At 35.6% G+C, this 19,271-nt stretch overlaps 1 protein-coding gene and 1 non-coding gene across 6 annotated transcripts; one reads left to right on the top strand and one right to left on the bottom strand.

Moving 5' to 3' along the window:
• Positions 1–12,124: 12,124 nt before the first annotated feature.
• TRNAA-UGC (transfer RNA alanine (anticodon UGC)) lies at positions 12,125–12,197 on the bottom strand. Its single transcript has one exon. It is a non-coding gene; the product is annotated as a tRNA-Ala (tRNA).
• A 191-nt stretch (positions 12,198–12,388) lies between these two features.
• LOC103998621 (serine/arginine-rich SC35-like splicing factor SCL30A) lies at positions 12,389–17,578 on the top strand. Of its 5 annotated transcripts, none has more exons than XM_009420136.3 (8): positions 12,389–12,533; positions 13,565–13,710; positions 15,486–15,563; positions 16,216–16,401; positions 16,675–16,716; positions 16,891–16,932; positions 17,070–17,195; positions 17,274–17,578. In XM_009420136.3, exons 2-8 carry the CDS (start codon positions 13,568–13,570, stop codon positions 17,416–17,418), a joined length of 762 nt encoding a protein of 253 aa, XP_009418411.1. In that variant the 5' UTR covers positions 12,389–12,533; positions 13,565–13,567; the 3' UTR covers positions 17,419–17,578. The 5 variants fall into 5 exon arrangements, with proteins under 5 accessions (XP_009418411.1, XP_065021906.1, XP_009418414.1 ...); XM_009420139.3 differs by having other exon boundaries at positions 12,390–12,533; positions 16,240–16,401; XM_009420137.3 differs by having other exon boundaries at positions 12,508–12,611.
• The last annotated feature ends 1,693 nt before the right edge of the window (positions 17,579–19,271 follow it).

The following is a 19,271-nucleotide window of genomic DNA, read 5'->3' as shown; positions in this document are numbered from 1 at the left end:
TCTAAACAACAGCAGAAGACAATATTGGAATCTAGGAATCAGCCTAATTTGAAGGTCTAATTAGCAGAGTACCAAGCAATGGTATCTCTTTTAGATTCAGTGAATTCCAAAGTCCACATAGGGATTAAACAGTAATGAATGAAGTAACTTCTTCCTCTGAGGTCCATGCCATGTCAAATGTCATGTCAAAAAGCTTATTCTCCATCTTTTTGGATTAAAAACAAAGAGAGAGAGAGAGAGAGAGAGAGAGAGAGAGAGAGAGAGACTTTATTTGATGGACACTTACTATTCTGTTTAATTTTTTTAAATAATAAATGATTAAGATGAGATTTAATTTTAAAATCTTGTTTATCCATCATTTATATATTTGACATGTTTAAAAAATTTGATATATCTTATTTGATTAAGATTGTTGGATGAGACTTCCATCTTATCATAATCAGACTAATATTTTAATTATAAAAATTTATTAAATAAGATTTCAAATTCTTAATAGTTGTTGTTGAGTTTATTATATCACCATCAGACCAATATTATTAGTATAAAAATATATAAAATAAAAGTTTGATAAGTAGACATAATACATTATAACTATACTAATATTTTTTAGATATAAAAATTTATTAGATGAGATTACGAACCCTTAGCTCTTCGTGAGTAAGTCTAATACATCGTTACGATATTATTATTTTAAATATTAAAATTTTATCATATTAGACTTTAAAAGTCATGATAAATTATAATTTTGTTGAGTGATAGACGAGTTTGATATATCATCATCATCATATTTATAAGTAGACTCATTATATTAAATAAAATAATCAGTCTCACTAACCAATCTTATTATTTACATTCGTTTAGGTTTATATCCCTTTGGGAGAGAGAGAGAAGAAAAATTGATTTCTAAGTAGCTGAACAATATGTCAGAAACCTGAAGTTAAGTTCAAGATTGGAAGAGATTGTCATGTAATGAATGATCCAAAACTCCTTTCTTGACAAGCATGAAGAAGCAGGTAGGTTGGTGCAATTAGGAGATTGTTTTCTTAGTTGATTGTAATAGGATTCATGATTGCTCTTCACACTCTCCACACACATCCACTACGGTCTGGTGTGTGTGTGTGTGTCAGCTAACTGCAAGTAGCTGATTTGGGGCAAGTAAACTTCTGGTAGCTGCTGGGCTATCATAAGATCACTACATCTATGACAAGCAGCCTTCAAAGTTTCCTGAGATCATCCTCATGATTGTGCAGCACCTAAAGTTGAAAGTGATCTCACTGCAAACAGCTGATGCTCCTCACAGTTTGATTGAATGAAATGGGAGGGCTGGTCCCTCACAAGATCATTAATCCTGTGACTAGTAGTCTTCAAGCTTTCCTGTTACAGCAACATGCTTTTCCATCACCTAAAGTTGGAAGGGAGCTCCTCCTCCCCATGGCTGTTTCTATCTTCACAAGGGCAGGTTGGAAGTTGGTGGCACGCATGCCATTGAATGATCATTCTCTCATGTCTCCTCTCACCTCTTATGATCTATTTAGATCAATGTATTTATTCATATCTATAAAGTGGTTGTTTGGATGATTTCAACCCTCATTCTCTTTTGTCATAAAAGAGTAGGCGATTTTCTTATAAACTGTTTATATTTTAAGCATTTTTCGATCGATATCTCTCGTTTTACTTTTTTTTTCAATCGGTGTCCATAATTTAAAAATATCCAAAATATTCCTAAAAAAATTTTATCAAAATTTTTCACTCATTTTTTATCAGTTTTAAACTATTACACTATTTTCATTTCGATCGTTTAGAGTATTTTTTAAATAATATTTATAGTATTTTACTGAGATATCGAAAACACTATAAATACTATTGAAAAACATTATAGATTGTATCTTTTTTATTGTTGTAGAATGTTACAATATTATATTTTTAAACTTATAATAAGTTTAATTGAGGTTAAGAGTTCATTTGAATCATTTATAATGTTTTTGAGTAGGTTTTACAATACTTCAATTGTAGTGATCAAAAGACTCAAAAATTTTAATTTTTTTTATTTCTATTTTAGTAATGTTATTTTTAAATTATTGTAAATTCTTATATGAATTATAAAAAAGTAAGTTTCGATATCAATTAGCTCATTTTATTTTATAATATTTTTGTTGTGTTAACGAAAATACCGTAACAGACCAAAAACACTATAATAAGCTAAAATACTAATATAAACTAAAATACTAATAGGAGAGAAAATCTCTAAGGAACAGATTAAGTATTTTTAAAATAAAGAATTCTGCTTGAGAAAAAAAACACAGGAGATATTTTATACTTAAAATGTAGATATTTTATAAGAAAATCAACCTAAAAAAGTAATCTTATCAAAATCATACAAACAAATTGAGTTTGGTCCAAAAGATTTGTGAATACATTGATCCAAAATTTAACTTGATTAAATTAAATACATCAAGTTTTCTTTTCAATAATCAACAAGTAGATGTGAATTGATTACGTAGCTTGTGTTAGTTGTGGATTCTTTCTTGTTTGATTGTGACCCAAACTATTGAAGAAATAGGTAGATAAACTAAAGTTATTAGTTTAACAATCATATTTATGATAGATATTACATGACATCAAAATTTGGTCGATTAAAAATATGGTAAAGGATATGAAATCCATGTGCACATGGTATATTTGTATGTGTGTAATTGATGGAAGAATCACTCGTATGAATCCCTACGATTAATCTCCATCACAGTAAATATAATTAGAAATACTTTATTATAATAATTAATAATTATAGTTATCATCAAAGCACTAGAATATTTTCTCCATTGATGTGCAGCAAAACAGATGACATATATTTTCAAATTTCTAAGGTAAGATCTGAAAGTCAAAAATATTCTTTGATAATGATTATCCAACGAAACTTTGGGTCTCATAGTTATATAGTTTTGACTCTCTTAAAGATAAAATTATATTAGTATATGACTGGTCAAAATCATTATAAATCTCATTAAGCATAATCTCTCATGCAAATAAGTCTTCTTGTATGAAATAACAACTCTAAAATTTTTAAATATTAACAGTAATCACCTTTGGAATATAATCAACATTTATCATAACTTGATTTTTTATTTAATTTGTAATGAAAAAAAAATTACATTTCTTATGATCCATATTCAATCTTGATAAATTACAATCATAAAACTTAATAATTTGAAAACTATTAATTCCATCATAAGCTACTATAATTAGTTGACAATCAAAAACTTTACATTTTGCTTTTATTAGTTGTAATATGTTTAATATCAAAAGTATTTTGAACCATACAGTCTTTCAAGACTTTTTGAAATTTAGCTCTATCTCAAAACACATGTACCAAGATATTATTTGAGTTGCAAAATAAAAGATATAAAAAATATATAATAAAATAACTTTAATATCATTCAAATATCATATATGACCAACAAAAAGATGAACAATCATCGTCTTAAATGAAAAGAATTAGTATATTTAACAATACATAATCGTCTTAGCAATCATATTTAACGAGCACTCGTTCAATATTTTTATATATGTTTTCACTTAAAATAATTCACTAGCCAATAAATCATAAGATAACGATCATTTCATTTTTAACTTCTTTTATTCTTTCTTTGATAAATTTATTTTAAAAAATATCATCATTATTATCATTTTTGCTAGTCATAGGTACCCTACAAATCAATCACATAAGTGATGACACATGTGATATGATACAGTCTTTTTATTTATTATTATTATGATATTTTCTCACTTTATGTTGCTTGATATATAAATATATTGTGATGTCCATAGATCTATGCAATGAGAATCGGATCGTGATGAGATCTCGATAATGAGATTGATTCACCTTTAAACACATACCCTAAATAATCCTAGTCATTGGTTACTCAAGAGGGACATCGAGATAATCGGACAGACTAGTGTATTATATACCCGTCCATATAATGGAGACAGTTGGTCTCATAACTACTCGTGTGGGGATACTAGGGCTATATTGCAGGTGCTCATTGGAGAATAAGTTCACTAATTGATCCGCTCACGAAATGTTGAATGGTTGATGATACCTCATTGTCTGACAACAATTTTGTTGTCCTAGTGGTGTACCTGATTTTTAGACTTAAGATACCAAAGATGTCATGTACCAGTACTCTATTCTTTGATACCAGACTTATAGGTTTGAAAGTTCTAAATCTAGTACAATTGATCATCGGGAGTGGCAGCCAACCTTACGAGGGCTATTGAGTGCCGATAGAGGATCATCCGCTCTCGATATTATGAAAGAAATATCCTATGTGTTCTTACTCAGACAAATCCTTGGCTAAGGTCATTCGGATTGAGAGAGAAAGAGTTCTCTGGAAGAATCCGATTAGAGCGAGACTCAAGGAGAAACCATATTGGGCATGATAGCTCCATGCCCCATATATGGTCTCTAGGATATTAGATGGATGAGCGACTATAGATACATAGTAATTGAGGACAGATATGTCAAAAAGATAGAATTCCTCTATATCGTTTGGGGACTACGGCGTAGTGGCTTAGTACGTCTGCAGTCGATGAGTCGAGTAAATTATTATGGAGATAATAATTCATTAAGCCATAAGAAGTTCTAACTAGTATAACTCACAGCCAGCTTGATATTGGGTCTAGAAGGTCACACACATATGGTAGGTGTTATGACGAATAGAGGTTCAGATATGAGATATCTATCGGAGTCCTTATTTTACTAAATATCTAATACGCCCCTGAATTATTGGATCCTATGGATGCGATCCAATAAGAGCCATTGAAAGATTATTGGATAGAGATCTACTAATCTAAGAAGCTTGAGTAGTTAGATGGAGATCCAATACCCAATAGGGCGGGATCCATTATGGTTAAATTGACAAGGAGCCTCTATAAATATAAGGGAACCAAATGGTCATAAGCTTGGCCTTTTTGGCTGCCACCTCCTATTCTCCTCTCCCCTTCTCTACCTCAGATAGTAGGTGTGGAGATTTAGACAACGATTCGAGGAGAATCTTCACAACCCCTATCGTGTGGATCACCACTAGAGAGGAGGACGCTTGACTTTCTTCATCCTCTCCTACAGATCTATAGGTATTTAGGGATATACGATCTCCCTTAGTAACACAACTATCTCACGTGTGGTTTTCAGTTTTGTAGGTTTTTTGCATACCAATCTTCGCACGATGACGAACACCTTTTTGAGAAATCTAGGATTTTTATTTTCTATTCTTTCGATGCGTATCTGATATCGCCCCTAAATTTTCCTACAATGGTATCAGAGTCAAGTTATTTGTGCGAAAGATTAGTTTTAAATTGCATGTGTTGTGTTTGAGAAAAGCTTTTGACATCAAAATCATTGACGAAAAAGATGAGAGAGGGCAACAATTGTTGCTACCCTCGCAGGTTAGCCAAAGACGGCTTACAGCCTTGGTCGAGAGCTCCCTTAGGAGCTCTTAGCCTAGCCACCTGTGTGTAGGTGGCTTGTGGCCTACAGCACCCGCAGGTAAGCAACCGCATGGGCGGCCTACCCATAAGGGCAAGCGGCACCCGCAGCGATGCCCACGGGGGCGACGATGTCTGCGGGCGCTGCGCCCATGGGCAGGGGCGGCACCCTCCCGGCGTAGTGGCCATAGCTAGCGATGTGGCAGTAGCCACAATTTAGTAGGTAGGAGCTCCGGTTTAGGGTTTTTGAAAAAGGATAGTTTTGCACCTCAAAATTTTTAAAATTCTAAATTATATCTCTTTCATATAAATTACTAAAATACCCCTCATAATTTTAAAAAATCTTTACATATCTCTAATTTCTTAAAAATATTAGTTAATTAAAAGATCATCATGAAATGGACGTCGCATAATGGCTTATTTATGCTAGACACTGCTTCACATATTATGAATGTAAGTAAGTCTAAGAGGAAATGAGATGAGGTGAACGATGCATACATGTGGCATTATAGACTACGTCATATCCATGAGGGAAGGATTCAAAAGTTACTAAAGGATGAATGCATAGATCTATTCGACTATAAGTCATATGTTACTTGTGAACCTTACCTTCGTGGAAAACTAACCAACTCTCCATTTAGTGAAATTGGAGAGAGAGCCATTGAGTTGTTGGAACTCATACATAGTGATATATGTAGTCTCATGTTAACTCATGTCACAGGTGGTTACTCCTATTTCATTACTTTTACTAACGATTTCTCTAGGTACGGATACATGTACTTAATGAAGTATAAGTTCGAGACCTTCAAGAAATTTAGGGAGTATAAGAATAAAGTGAAGAACCAAACTGGAAAAAGTATCAAGACTCTTCGTTTAAATTAAAGAGGCGAGTACTTGAGTACAGGATTCACCTAGTTCCTCAAGAACTATGAGATTCTGTTCCAATGGACCCTCCTTACACACCTCAGCTCAATGGTGTATCCGAGAGGAGGAATAACATACTGTTAGATATGGTGCAGTCCATGATGAGTTTTGCGGACCTTCCTATCTCATTCTGGGGATACACCATAGAGACCGCAACTTATCTTCTGAATAGAATTCCAACTAAGTTGATAGTATCTACTCCATATAAAATATGGAAAGGGAAAAAGCCAATTTTAAGGTTGTTAAGATTTAGGGCTGTCTTGCCTACGTTAAAAAATACCACCCCGATAAGTTAGAATCTAGGATGGAGCGATGCAAGTTTGTGTAATACCCCAAGGAAACTTGTGAGTATTATTTCTATTACCCCGACGACCAAAATGTCTTTGTATCTAAGAGAGCAGTGTTCATTGAGAAGGATGTTGAAGATATTGATCCTCAAACATATAAGGAGGCTATTACGGGTATAAACTCTAGAAAGTGGCAAGAAGCCATAAATTCTAAGATGAATTTCATGTTCTTCAACAAAGTTTGGAACCTAGTTGATACACCCGAGAGTACTGTACCCATTGATTGCAAGTGGATCTTCAAGAAGAAAATCAGAGTAGATGAAAAGGTAAAAACCTATAAAGTAAGATTGGAGGTTAAGGGGTATCGTCAAAGGCAAAGTGTTGACTATGACGAAACCTTCTCACCCGTAGCCATGCTAAAATTCATCAGAATTCTATTAACTATTTGTAGCACATTATAATTATAAGATCTGATAAATAGATGTGAAAACCACATTCCTCAATGACATCATCAAGGAAGAGGTGTATATGATATAGCCTGAGAGATTCGTATCCAAAGAAAGTTCAAATGAGGTGTGTAGGTTGCTTAGGTCCATCTATGGATTAAAGCAAGCTTCCCGAAGTTGGAACATAAGATTTGCCGAGACAATCAGATCTTATGACTTCGTTAAGAACGAAGATGAACATTGTGTATACAAGAAGGTAAGTGGGAGTGCTATCATGTTTTTGGTGTTATGTGTAGATGACGACATCCTAATCATTTGAGAATAATGTAGGAATGCTCTCCACAGTAAAGGCTTGGCTATCTAGATACTTCTCCATGAAGGACTCAGAGAAAGCATCCTACATATTATGAATTCAGATATATAGAGATAGATATAAGAGGATGCTTAGCTTATCTCTATCCAAGTACATAGACATCATGGTCAAAATATTTGGCATGAAAAATTCGAAGAGAAATCTTATACCGATGAGACATGAAATATTACTTTCTAGGAGTATGTCCCCAAAGACTCCTAAAGAGGGCGGATATGGATAGGATATCATATGCCTTAGCAATAAGGTCTATCATGTATGTCATGCTATGTACTAGGCCTGATATAGCACATGCTCTGACTGTCATGGGCAGGTATCAGGTAGACCTAGGCTTGAAGCATTGGAAAGCAGTAAAGTATATTCATAAGTACTTGAGAAGGATTAAGGATCTTTTACTAGTATATGGAGGAAGTAACCTTAGGGTTGAGGGCTACATGGACTCGAGCTTCTAGTCTGAAGTCGATGATAGCAAGTCTATTTTAGGATATATGTTCACCCTGAATAAAGGAGTAGTATGTTGGAAGAGTTCCAAACAAAATACTACTGTTGACTTGACCACAGAGATGGAATATATTACTGCGGTAAAAGACAACAAAGGAGGAGTCTAGATGAAGAAGTTCATCATAGATCTAGGAGTTGTGCCAAGCAGTGACAAGTCGATTCTCTTATATTGCGACAACTATGGGGTGATTGCTCAATGAGGAAACTCGGGTCTCATCAAAAGTGTTATGAGGAAATTTTAACTTTTGAGAGAGATCGTACATAAGGAGATGTAGTAGCAGAAAGAGTTTCATCCAAAAATAACATTACAGATCCATTGATAAAGTCGTTATCTCATATTGTCTTTGAGCATCATTGGGGTTTAATGAAGTTCAAACACATATATGATTGATTTTAGGTCAAGTGAGGGATTGCTAGTCATAGGTACAAGCCAATCACATGTGTGATGACACATGTGACATGACACGTAGTTCTTTTGCTTATTATTATTATGGTATTTTCTCACTTTATATTGCTTGATGCATAAATATATTATGATGTTTATGGATATATGTAATGAGAATCAGATCGTGATAATGAGACCGATTAACCTTTAAACACATACCATAAATAATCCTGATCATAGGTTACTCAAGAGAGATATCGAGATAACCAGATATACTAGTGTATTGTATACACATCCATATGATGGGGACAATTGATCTCATAGCTGCTCATGTGGGGACACAAGGTTTATAGTACAAATACTGATTTGAGAATGAGTTCATTGATTGATCTGCTCATAGAATGCTAGATGATTGATGATACCTCATTGTCAAACAATGATTCTATCATTCTAGTGGTGTACCTGGTTCTTAGACTTGAGACACCAAAAAAGTTCTATATGAGTACTTCACTCTTTAATATCAAACTTATAGGTCTAGAAGTTTCAGATCTAGTACAACCGGTAATCGGAAGTAACAATAAACCTTATGAGGGCTAATAAGTGTCAATAGAGAATCATCTGCTCTCGGTATTATGAGAGGAATATCCTATGTATTCTTGCTCAGACAAATCCTTGGCTAAGGTCATTCAGATTGAGAGAGAAAGATTTCTTTGAGAGAATTTAATTAGAGTGAGACTTGAGGAGATGAGCCCGACATCATTATGCCCCGTGTATAGTCTCTAGGATATTAGATGGATGAGAGACTATAAGTATATAGTAATTAAGGACAAATAAGTCTAAATGATTGGATTTGCTTATATCGTTTGGGGACTGCGACATAGTGGCCTAGTACATCTGTAGTCGATGAGTCAAGTGAATTATTTTGAAGATAATAATTTATTGAGCCAGAAGAAGGTTTGATAGGTATAACTCATAACCAGCTCGGCATTGGGCCTAAATGGTTACACACATATGATAGGTATTACGACGAGTAAAGGTTCGGATATGAGATATCCGTCGGAGCCCCTTATCTTATTGGATATCTAATAAGCTTTTGAATTATTAGATCCTATGGATGAGATCCAATAAGAGCTACCGAGAGATTATTTGATAGTGATTTATTAATCTAATATGTTTGGGTAGTTGGATAGAGATCAAATACTCAATAAGATATAATTCATTAAGGTTAAGTTGATAAGGGGCCTATATAAATAGGAGAGAACTAAATGACCATGTGCTAGATCTTTTTGGTTGTCACCTCCTCTCCCATTCTCTTCCTTCGATAGCAGGTGTAAAGATTTGGGCAGTGAGTCGAGGAGCGAGCATCTTCGTAGCCCATATCATGTGGATCATCACTAAATAGGAGGATGCTTGATCTCTTTCAACCTCTCCTATAGATCTACAGGATTTTAGGGATATACGATCTCCCTAAGTAACACAACTATCTCACACATGGTTTTCAATTTCGTGGGTTTTTACGTACCAATCTTCGCACGACGATAAATACCTTTTGAGAAATTTGAGATTTTTGTTTTATGTTCTTACATTACGCATGTGTAATGTCATCCCTATATTTCTCTATAATTATCATCATAATAAAATGAGTGATTTAAGTCGAGTCCTAAAACCCTAAGTAGTTGGAATTGACTTTCGTCTAATGTATCACCTAATATCTAGCTATATCATAAAAAAATTAAAAATATTTTACCGAAAATAGGAGCCTTATGAGATCATTAGAAAAAAATAATTTTTACTATTCATGAACCAATATAATAGTAAAATGTGTACCTTGGCTTGCATGAAAGTTTCATGAAAACTTTGATACATGCAATGTTTATTAACAAACTCTCATATTTAATAATAAACATCATAGAAGGGGAGAGAATTTGATGAAAAGTGCACTTCAAATATTTTTAAAAAGTTAAGATAATTTTGACCAGTCCAAGTATGTGCTATGCTATTTTTGATCTGATTAAAAAAAAATTCTCTACACCAATATTTTACTAGGTATTTTAGATCAATTAAGAAGGTTAAATGTCAATCCATGATATTTCGATAGAAATAGAAAAAGACTTGGATAAAATTAAAAAATGACACACTATGCCAAATAAATAAAAAATATCAAAAAATTCTCTAAAATAGAAAAACACTAACATATATCCATATGGTATAATTCAATGCTTTCATGAAATATTCATGAAATTTTGATAATATTTTTGGTAATCCATGAACCAATATAATAATAAAATGAGTTATAATACATTGGCTTATATGAAAGTACATGTAAAAACTTCTTTGATAAGCTCTTAGATTTACTAATAAACATCAAACAAGGGAAGAAGATTTGAAGTGCATAACTAGATGATTCATAAGAAATCAAACAATCCACAAACAGTAAAATAGATTACAATACATTGGCTTCCATGAAAGTATAACATGAAACCCTTGATACATGCAATGTTTTTTGACAAGTTTTCGGATTTACCAATAAATATCAAACATGGGAAGAGAATTTAAATACCACACTATTATAAAAACCCTATATGTATTTTATCTTATTTAAATAAGTCTTAAATAATCGAATAGTAACAAAGACAACAACATATTTATATGATACTTTTTGTCTTCTTGATTCAAGAAGAAAGAAAAAGACAAAGAATAATAGTAGCCCATGAATAAAAAAAAAAATACAAAAAAGAAAGAAATGGACAAGAAGAAAAGTGACAAAAGAGACTTAAAAGATAAGATGTTCATCAAGATTAACACCACTACTAGGACAACAATTTACCACACTCTAATAACCATTATACAGATTTTCTTAGTCAAATAATAATAATAATAATAATAATAATAATAATAATAATAAAATAATAAACCATTTCAATCCGAATCGATCATCAAAGCCTCACTGAACCAGCAATCCAAAAGTCACTATTTTGGGCCAGAAAATAATGACTTTGTTGCTTGGGTAAAACAATAGATAGGGGTGCTTATTGGATATTTTTCCAAGTAGGTATTCGGAAAAAACCCGAAATTAAGGATTTTTTTGAAAGAATTCATCTAATTTTATATTATTCTAAAATAAAAAAATTATATGATAAAAGAGAAAAAAATATAGAGTCTTCATCGAAATTAATCTCACTACTGGGACAATAACTTACCATACACTATAGCAATCATTACACATGTTTTCGACTTTGTTGCCTGTGATAGATGGGTAAAACAATAGATAGGGGTGTTCATTGGATATTTTTCCAAGTAGGTGTTCGGAAAAACCCGAAATTAAGGATTTTTTTGAAAGAATTCATCTAATTTTATATTATTCTAAAATAAAAAAATTATATGATAAAAGAGAAAAAAAATATAGGGTCTTCAGCGAAATCAATATCACTATCGGGACAATAACTTACCATACACTATAGCAGCCATTACACATATTTTCTTAATAAAAAAAAATATTAAACTCGAATCGATCGATAAAACCTAAGGAAACGAACGATCCAAAAGCCACTATTTTGGATGCAAAAATAATGATTTAACTGTGTAGAATAGATGAGTAAAATAGTACATTAAGAGGTGTTCTTTGGATAATTTTCAAAGTAAGAGTGCAAAAAAAAAAACGTAAAATTAAAGTTTTTTTTTCAAGAATTCAGCTAATTTTATATTATTCTAAAATATAAAAAAATTTAAATGGAGATGCAGGGGATCGAACCCTGTACCTCTCGCATGCAAAGCGAGCGCTCTACCATTTGAGCTACATCCCCGTTGATACATTGGTTATTTTTATTATTATATAAAGAATAATACACAATTAGAGAGTTCATCTCATTACTTTATTGAGAATTAATGATCTCTCGTTAGGCCCGATGGGCTAACTTTCTCATTAGCATCTCTTCAGCCCAGTCGACGCCGCTTGCGCCACGAGTCGAATCGCCGCCGTTGGTTCAGAATTTGTAGCACGGTCCGCCGATCGTACGGTCACCGTTTGCTGCCGTGAGGAATCGGAGGAAGCTTCTCGAAAGAAAATTAAATAAATATCAATAACGAAAGGAGAGGAGAGGGTCTGAGAGGCGTCGCTTTGGAGGAGCCTTCGATTTGAGGTAGGCGTCCCCTCCTCGTTAGGGTTCTTACTGGTTTCGATCTCGTTTTCTACCTTTGGATCCTTTATCTCTGGTCTGGTAAGCTTGGATCTCCTTTTGTACGATCAGTTTCTTGGTATGTTTGTACTAGGGTTTCTTGATTTAGGGTTCTTTGTTTACTGTAGAACGTACGCCTGCTTCTCCCTTTTTGGTTATTGCGTTGTTGTTATTAGATCAATTGAATCGGAGATTTGCAGACTGTTGTTGCCTAAATTTCATCCTAGGTGGAAGATGTGATGAAAGAGCTGGATAAATCCGAGTGAGGTCGTATTGTCATCACCTGTTTCTAGGTGCTGGAAACAGAGATCTTAATGCTCCTAATGTCGTTTTGCAGAATCACATGTTCGGATACGTTATCCTTGTTATCCTAGAACCGTCCTTCTAAGTGCTGCAATGTGAATTATTGCTTTGTTGCAGCTCTTTCCTCTTTCGATGTGAAGTGTTCAAGTCAGGAACGCTGTGTGAATGGCTATGTTGCTCTCTTGGGTGTAGTCTTTGTTGTTAGTGCCTATAAGGGTCGAAGGGATTTCATCTGAACAATGTCCTTGTTGGTTAGGAAAAGAAAAGTCAAGCTTGTACAAGTGCAGTTATTCACAAGGATGATGTAGTAGGCAAGTACTTTTTGGTTTAGGTGCAAGTATCTCATGAAAAATGGCTCAGTGCTCAATCTTGTTGGACAAAGAAATGTTGTTATATGAATCAATTTAGTAACTGGTTAGTTACAAAGTATTGTTGGATCACACTATATTTTTTGTTTGGACATCATTTGAACTGTATTGTTTGGATGAAAAGGAGATCTAACATTAGCATTTTAATTTAAACCTAGAAAATTTTATGCAAATCTTAATTTTTTTTGTTTATAACGATTTTCAACAGTTCACTTCAAATTTTCATCTATGCATGCGATATGCTTGATTGTTTGGACCTTTCGATCTCCTATCCATGCACATACATGTATCATGATCTATTTATAGATTGGATTTTCTTTGAAGAGGATGAGGGGCAGAAGCTACAGTCCATCACCGCCAAGGGGTTATGGGAGAAGACGTCGCAGTCCAAGTCCTAGAGGTCGCTATAGCAGCCGCGGTAGAGATCTCCCAACCAGCCTTTTAGTTCGGAATCTTCGGCGTGATTGCAGGTTTGTTTTCACATTTTTGTGCAAGTTTTTTTGTTCTCCGATAAGTAAATTCTTGCATACCAAGGGCATCATACTAGTGTTAGATAAAGGTGGAGACTTTATAGCCTTTCTGTTCCAGTGATCTTGGTGTTAATATGAAAGAAGGCTTTGGCCAACTTATTTTTCTGCTGCTGTTTGAGAACCTAAAACAACACCAAGCATTCTGCTAGAAAAGGAGAAGAGGCTAATAATTTATATGTAATTTGTCATGGTTCTCTGTTCACATCAACTTTTGGTAAAAATGACATTTTACACTTTTTTTGTGTGTTCATTATTTTGGGCAGAGATTGGGTCCAAATATAGCAGCTTGGTGGGCCAAAACTTACCTGTACTAGTTGAAAAGTTATTACAAAATAAATAATGGTTTTGTCAGTATTTGATCAGTGAGAGATTGAGTTAAAGGATCCCATCGTGTGAAATAAGTTTACATGTTATACACGGCATGAATTATGTGTAGCTTGTCTTATTTATTCGGTAACTTATCTGAACTATATGTAATACTGGTATATAACTGTGGCTATCTGAATAAGTACTTGTACAGTTAAAGGCCTCAGTGTTTAGGGTTTGTAGAAAATTGAATTCTATAGTATCTAATGTTTTCATTTCAAGGGGTGAACTGTGCTGGTATATGATGGATCATACAAGGCTCCTAAATATTTCAAGAAGGCTAAGGATGGAAAACACTGATATGATTGAGTCTATAAAAATAGAAGGAAATGAGCTCCTTCGACAGTCAAATCTGGTGGAGTGCTTTTCTGAAAATTTTCTTACTTTCACACTTTTAATAATGTTTTTATTACAATGATAAATGATATGTATGTTTTTGTCATATGTTGGTATATGATGGATCATATAAGGAGCCTAAATATTTCAAGAAGGCTAGGGATGTAAAACACTGATATGATTGAGTCTGTAAAAATAGAAGGAAATGAGCTCCTTAGACATTCAAATTTGGTGGAGTGCTTTTCTGAAAATTTTCTTACTTTCCCACTTTTAACAATGTTTTTATTACAGTAATAAGTGATATATACATTTTTGTCATAATTTTTGAATCTTTGGATGCCAACATGTGACATTGGGTCATGTAAAACAAGATAAAGGATAGATTAGGATCATGTGTCAAGTTGTTATTGGGCACTCGTTTGGTATTTTTCTGAATACAAAGCTTAATTTGCACAAATATTTAGGAAAAATGATCTGTCAATTGCTTTTATATGCAATATATGAGGGGGAACAGGTCTGCTATAGGATTTGAAAGCGAGTAGGTTTTTGCATTGGTACTGTGCGCAAGAGTCCTCTGATGTTGGGAGGGTGATGAAGGAGTTGGAAAATTCTATGGATAATGAATTTTGTCATAGTCGTATGCTTACAATAATGTCACAAGCAAGGTTCGCAATTTTATATCGTAGTTGAGTAGCAAGAGTCCTCTTCTTCCTTCTCCCTCGGCTAATATCGTCCCGTAGTTGGCGGCGATGATTGAAATCGACCGTCACCGATCGATTTCGTGTGGTAACGAGGCAGAAACAACCCCAATCGATGGTACCGCTCGGTAGCGGACAGATCGGTACGTACCGCCCGGTATGGGCGGTATCATTCGAAATTAAAAACCTTGGTCACAAACACTAGAAACATTGAGCTTTTAAATCCTTTGTTTCTAGCAATGATTTTATTGCACTTCAACACTTGTTTGTTTGATTGGTGGGAATAGCCTAATATATGGTGCTTTATGATTGCAGAGCGGAGGATCTTCGTAGACCATTTGGGCAGTTTGGCCCTCTTAAGGATATCTATTTGCCACGTGATTATTACACGGGGTAAGTGGGACTGTTGAATCTTCCGTTTACTAGTAATGATATCTGTCAATTTAAGCATGCTAGTATTCTGATGCAATAATGAGGTACAGTCTAGGAGATTGAATTATGTTGACTAATGTTATTATGTAACTTTGTGAGCATTTGTGAACTATAGCTATGTTCAGAAATGCAACTCATGAGCTCACAAGTTTGTTTAGTGTGCTCCATTTGTTGTACTCTACATCCTTCTTTATTGCATGTTGATTTTTCATTAAGGCTGTTGAGTTTAACAGTGAAATTAGAGTTTGAAGACACAAGTCGAGTCTTGAGAGTTATGTTCAAGAGGATGTAAGTAAATGAAGATAGTGGCTAGTGAGAAGAAAAGGAATTGGGTTCTTGGTTAAATTTTTGAAGATACCAAGTCTTGAAGAATTTGAAGTCATCTATAAACTCTGAAGAGTGAAAGGTCAGCAGCCAAGTGCTTGCTTTAACTTGAATTTCTTGAAACATCAAAATTTACTTGAAGCATGCTAAATATCTGAGACATGTTCTCTATTATGACATTCTATATTTCTTTGGACTTTCATGATTTAACAATTATTGTTAGTAATGTACCCACTAAATGCAGTTGCCTTGTGATATGGTCAATTCATTAGGATCTCACTAAACACAGTTGTTTTTTTTTCCCCCTCGCAAGAGAGCCACGTGGATTTGGGTTTATCCAATATGTCGATCCGGCTGATGCAGCTGAAGCTAAGTACCAAATGGATGGGCAAATCCTTCTTGGCAGGGAATTAACTGTTGTATTTGCTGAGGAGAACAGAAAAAAGCCTTCTGATATGAGGGCAAGAGAAAGAAGGTACGATGAGCCTAACTCTTGGCATTGTAATTTTATTTGAAATCTATGCATAGATTGAATATCCAGTTCATTTTTGATGGATTAATTTATCATATGGTAAGGTAATCTCTCTCTTCTTGGTGGCTTGTTCATAAGAGATCGTTTGTCTGGCTTTGTTTGTGGGTTTACATGCTTTCCTTTAGTTGCTCTACCATGCTATATTTGTTACACTAGGTGCTTGGATTGTCAAGGGGACCCTAATTCTGGTTTTAATATTTATTGTTGTTTTGGTAGGGATCGTGTGTATGATTCCCGAAGATCACCCCACAATTCACGGTAATCCCTCTTTCTTGGTGGCTTGTTCGTGAGAGATTGTTTGTCTGGCTTTGTTTGTGGCCTTACATGCTTTCCTTTAGTTGCCCCACCATGCTATATTTTCTTATGTTAGGTGCTACTGTATCATCAAGGTGACCCTTGTACTGGTTTTAATATTTGTTGTTGTTTTCATAGGGATCCTGTGCATGATTACCGAAGATCACCCCGCCGTTCGCGGTAATCCTCTTTTCTTGGTGGCTTGTTCATACGAGATTGTTTGTTTGGCTTTGTTTGTGGGTCTACATGCTTTTCTTTAGTTGCCCTACCATGCTATATCCATATACTGGTTTTAATATTTATTGTTATTTTGGTAGGGGTCCTGTGCATGATTCCCGAAGGTCACCCCGCCAAGCACGTTCTCCTTACTATTCGCACTCGCGTTCTCGCTCGCGAAGCCGTAGCTATGAGTCGCCTTCTTCAAAGCGGCAGCACTACTCGAGGTAATATGCTTATTTGATTGGTGGTTGAAATAAGATCCAATGATCTTTAAAATTTGTAATTTGCTTTTGCCTTGGCAGGTCTGCTTCGCCCCAAGATAAGACGAAGCACAGGGAGAGGTCATACTCCCAATCTCCTGCAGGTAGCAGGTCACGCAGCAGAAGTCCTGAAGGTTTGCCGAGCAAGCCATCACGCCGAGAAAGGTCTCTTTCTGTTAGCGGGTAAAGTAGATTTGAGTATGATGTGGAGTGTACTGGCTACGACTATATAACTCATTTGGCTGCTGTGGAGGTTGCTCTTAGGTTAATGTTGCAACACTGAAACTGAAGTTTAATATCGACTCAATACAATCAATCATTGGACGGTAAAGATAATGCTTGGATCTCGTGGAAGTCTGGTTCGATTTAATGATTAGTTATCATTCATTCTAGCATGATTGGAAGCGTTTGATCTTTAATCCATGTTAGCGGTCAACCAATCTTTGTCGTTGCCATCAGTTCTTTCAGTAGCATTGTTCCACCCCGGAATCTATCTTCTCAAAAGCAATTGTGATCAGATCCAACTGTGTGTGTGGGAAACAGAGAATGGACGTGCGATGCATGGACGTGCGATGCGAGATGATGGATCGGCCATGAGTGACAACACAGCTGTGCTGTTTCTGTTGCCAAGCTGGCCGTCCACATCTCCATCCTTTGACCTCCTCGTTTGTATGTTTGCTGATCTGTTCTTTCATCTACGTCAGTGTAGACTTGGCTGCAGCTACCACTGGCTGTTGTCTCGCCATCCCCATCCTCATCCACATCCACATTTATTTCAATTATATCCGTGACATCACCTTACAATTATTTGCACACGAACAGACTGCTTAGAAAGGTTCATTACTCCGTATGTGACAGCCATGGCCTGCAGCCTGCCTTGGTCAAGCCTCATCCACGTTAGCTTCTTACAAGTCCCAGAAACCAGAACACGAAAATTACAGGGATCTACGTACGTTTGTTCTGGACCACTTTCTTAGGTGCATCTTTTCATTTTAATGCACCGGGGTTCATCTTAGATGATCGTCCATGACTTGATTGAAAGGAGTTATGTGGCACATTCAGCTAATTAATTGCTTCAAGACAATCATTAGCATTCACTCATGCACACAACTATCAGCGGTACCAAAAACATGTTCTCACCACAAAGGGAGGGAGCTTCTTCAGGTTCATTTAGAATGAGCTCTGTTCAAGCTGAGCGGCTGACTGCAGCTATTTCACTGTTCTGTTCTTCCCTTTTTCAACGTCAAACGTGCCGACGCGCTCTTCCAACTACATAGACAACAAATCTTAACTACATCGCGGCGGTACGCGTCCCTCGGCGGGTCTCCGTTGTTTTCTTCCTGCAGGAAAAGGTTACGACCAATGAATGAGGAAATGATTGTGAAGCGAGTGAAATGGACAGCGGAGAAGCTGAGGCTTATCTTTCAGCGTCGGTTGATCTTTCCGTCTCGTCCTGCCAGCTAAATGAGACTGCCAGCTGCTGTTATCGACATGCGCGTGCATGGAGTCGCGAGTAGGTATGCCTCACTTCTTTTAGCTCACAAGCGTGTACTCTTCGTTGGAGATGGGATGCATGGGAGATCCAAAAAGACAGATGGACGTGACGGTGTGCATTGGCCCCCCTCCCTCTCTCTCTTGATGACCTAATCTCTCGATAGCCAAGAGCTGGCTCATGAACTGGTGAGTTGATCGATGGATTCTGAACTAAATCGGTGGGCATTTGTTCTCGGGGTTGTTCAGCCGCAAAATTTGCCTTTTCTGAATGACGGAAGTCAGCAGAAACGGAGGCTTACCAATGTCAACTCTCCCTCCGTTTCCAATGTGTACACCGTGCATGGTCATGGGGTTGGCACACCAGCTACTACTATCACCTTTTGAACAGCTACATGTTTAGCTCGAGGACTGGAATGTCGGCGTTTGCCACGAGAGTAATAAAAAACATCATTCACGCTGTTGTTTCGATTAAGATATGTGAGAAGCAGAAACAAGCACACAGGTCAACAAAGCTTAGGTTTCTTTCTCATGAATCATATGATATCT

The sequence above is a fragment of the Musa acuminata genome, chromosome BXJ3-9, assembly GCF_036884655.1.
Source record: "Musa acuminata AAA Group cultivar baxijiao chromosome BXJ3-9, Cavendish_Baxijiao_AAA, whole genome shotgun sequence".
In the NCBI taxonomy this organism is placed as follows: Eukaryota; Viridiplantae; Streptophyta; class Magnoliopsida; order Zingiberales; family Musaceae; genus Musa; species Musa acuminata.
The sequence above is the reverse complement of the archived record's forward strand: the minus strand, read 5'-3'. Positions and strand labels throughout refer to the sequence as shown.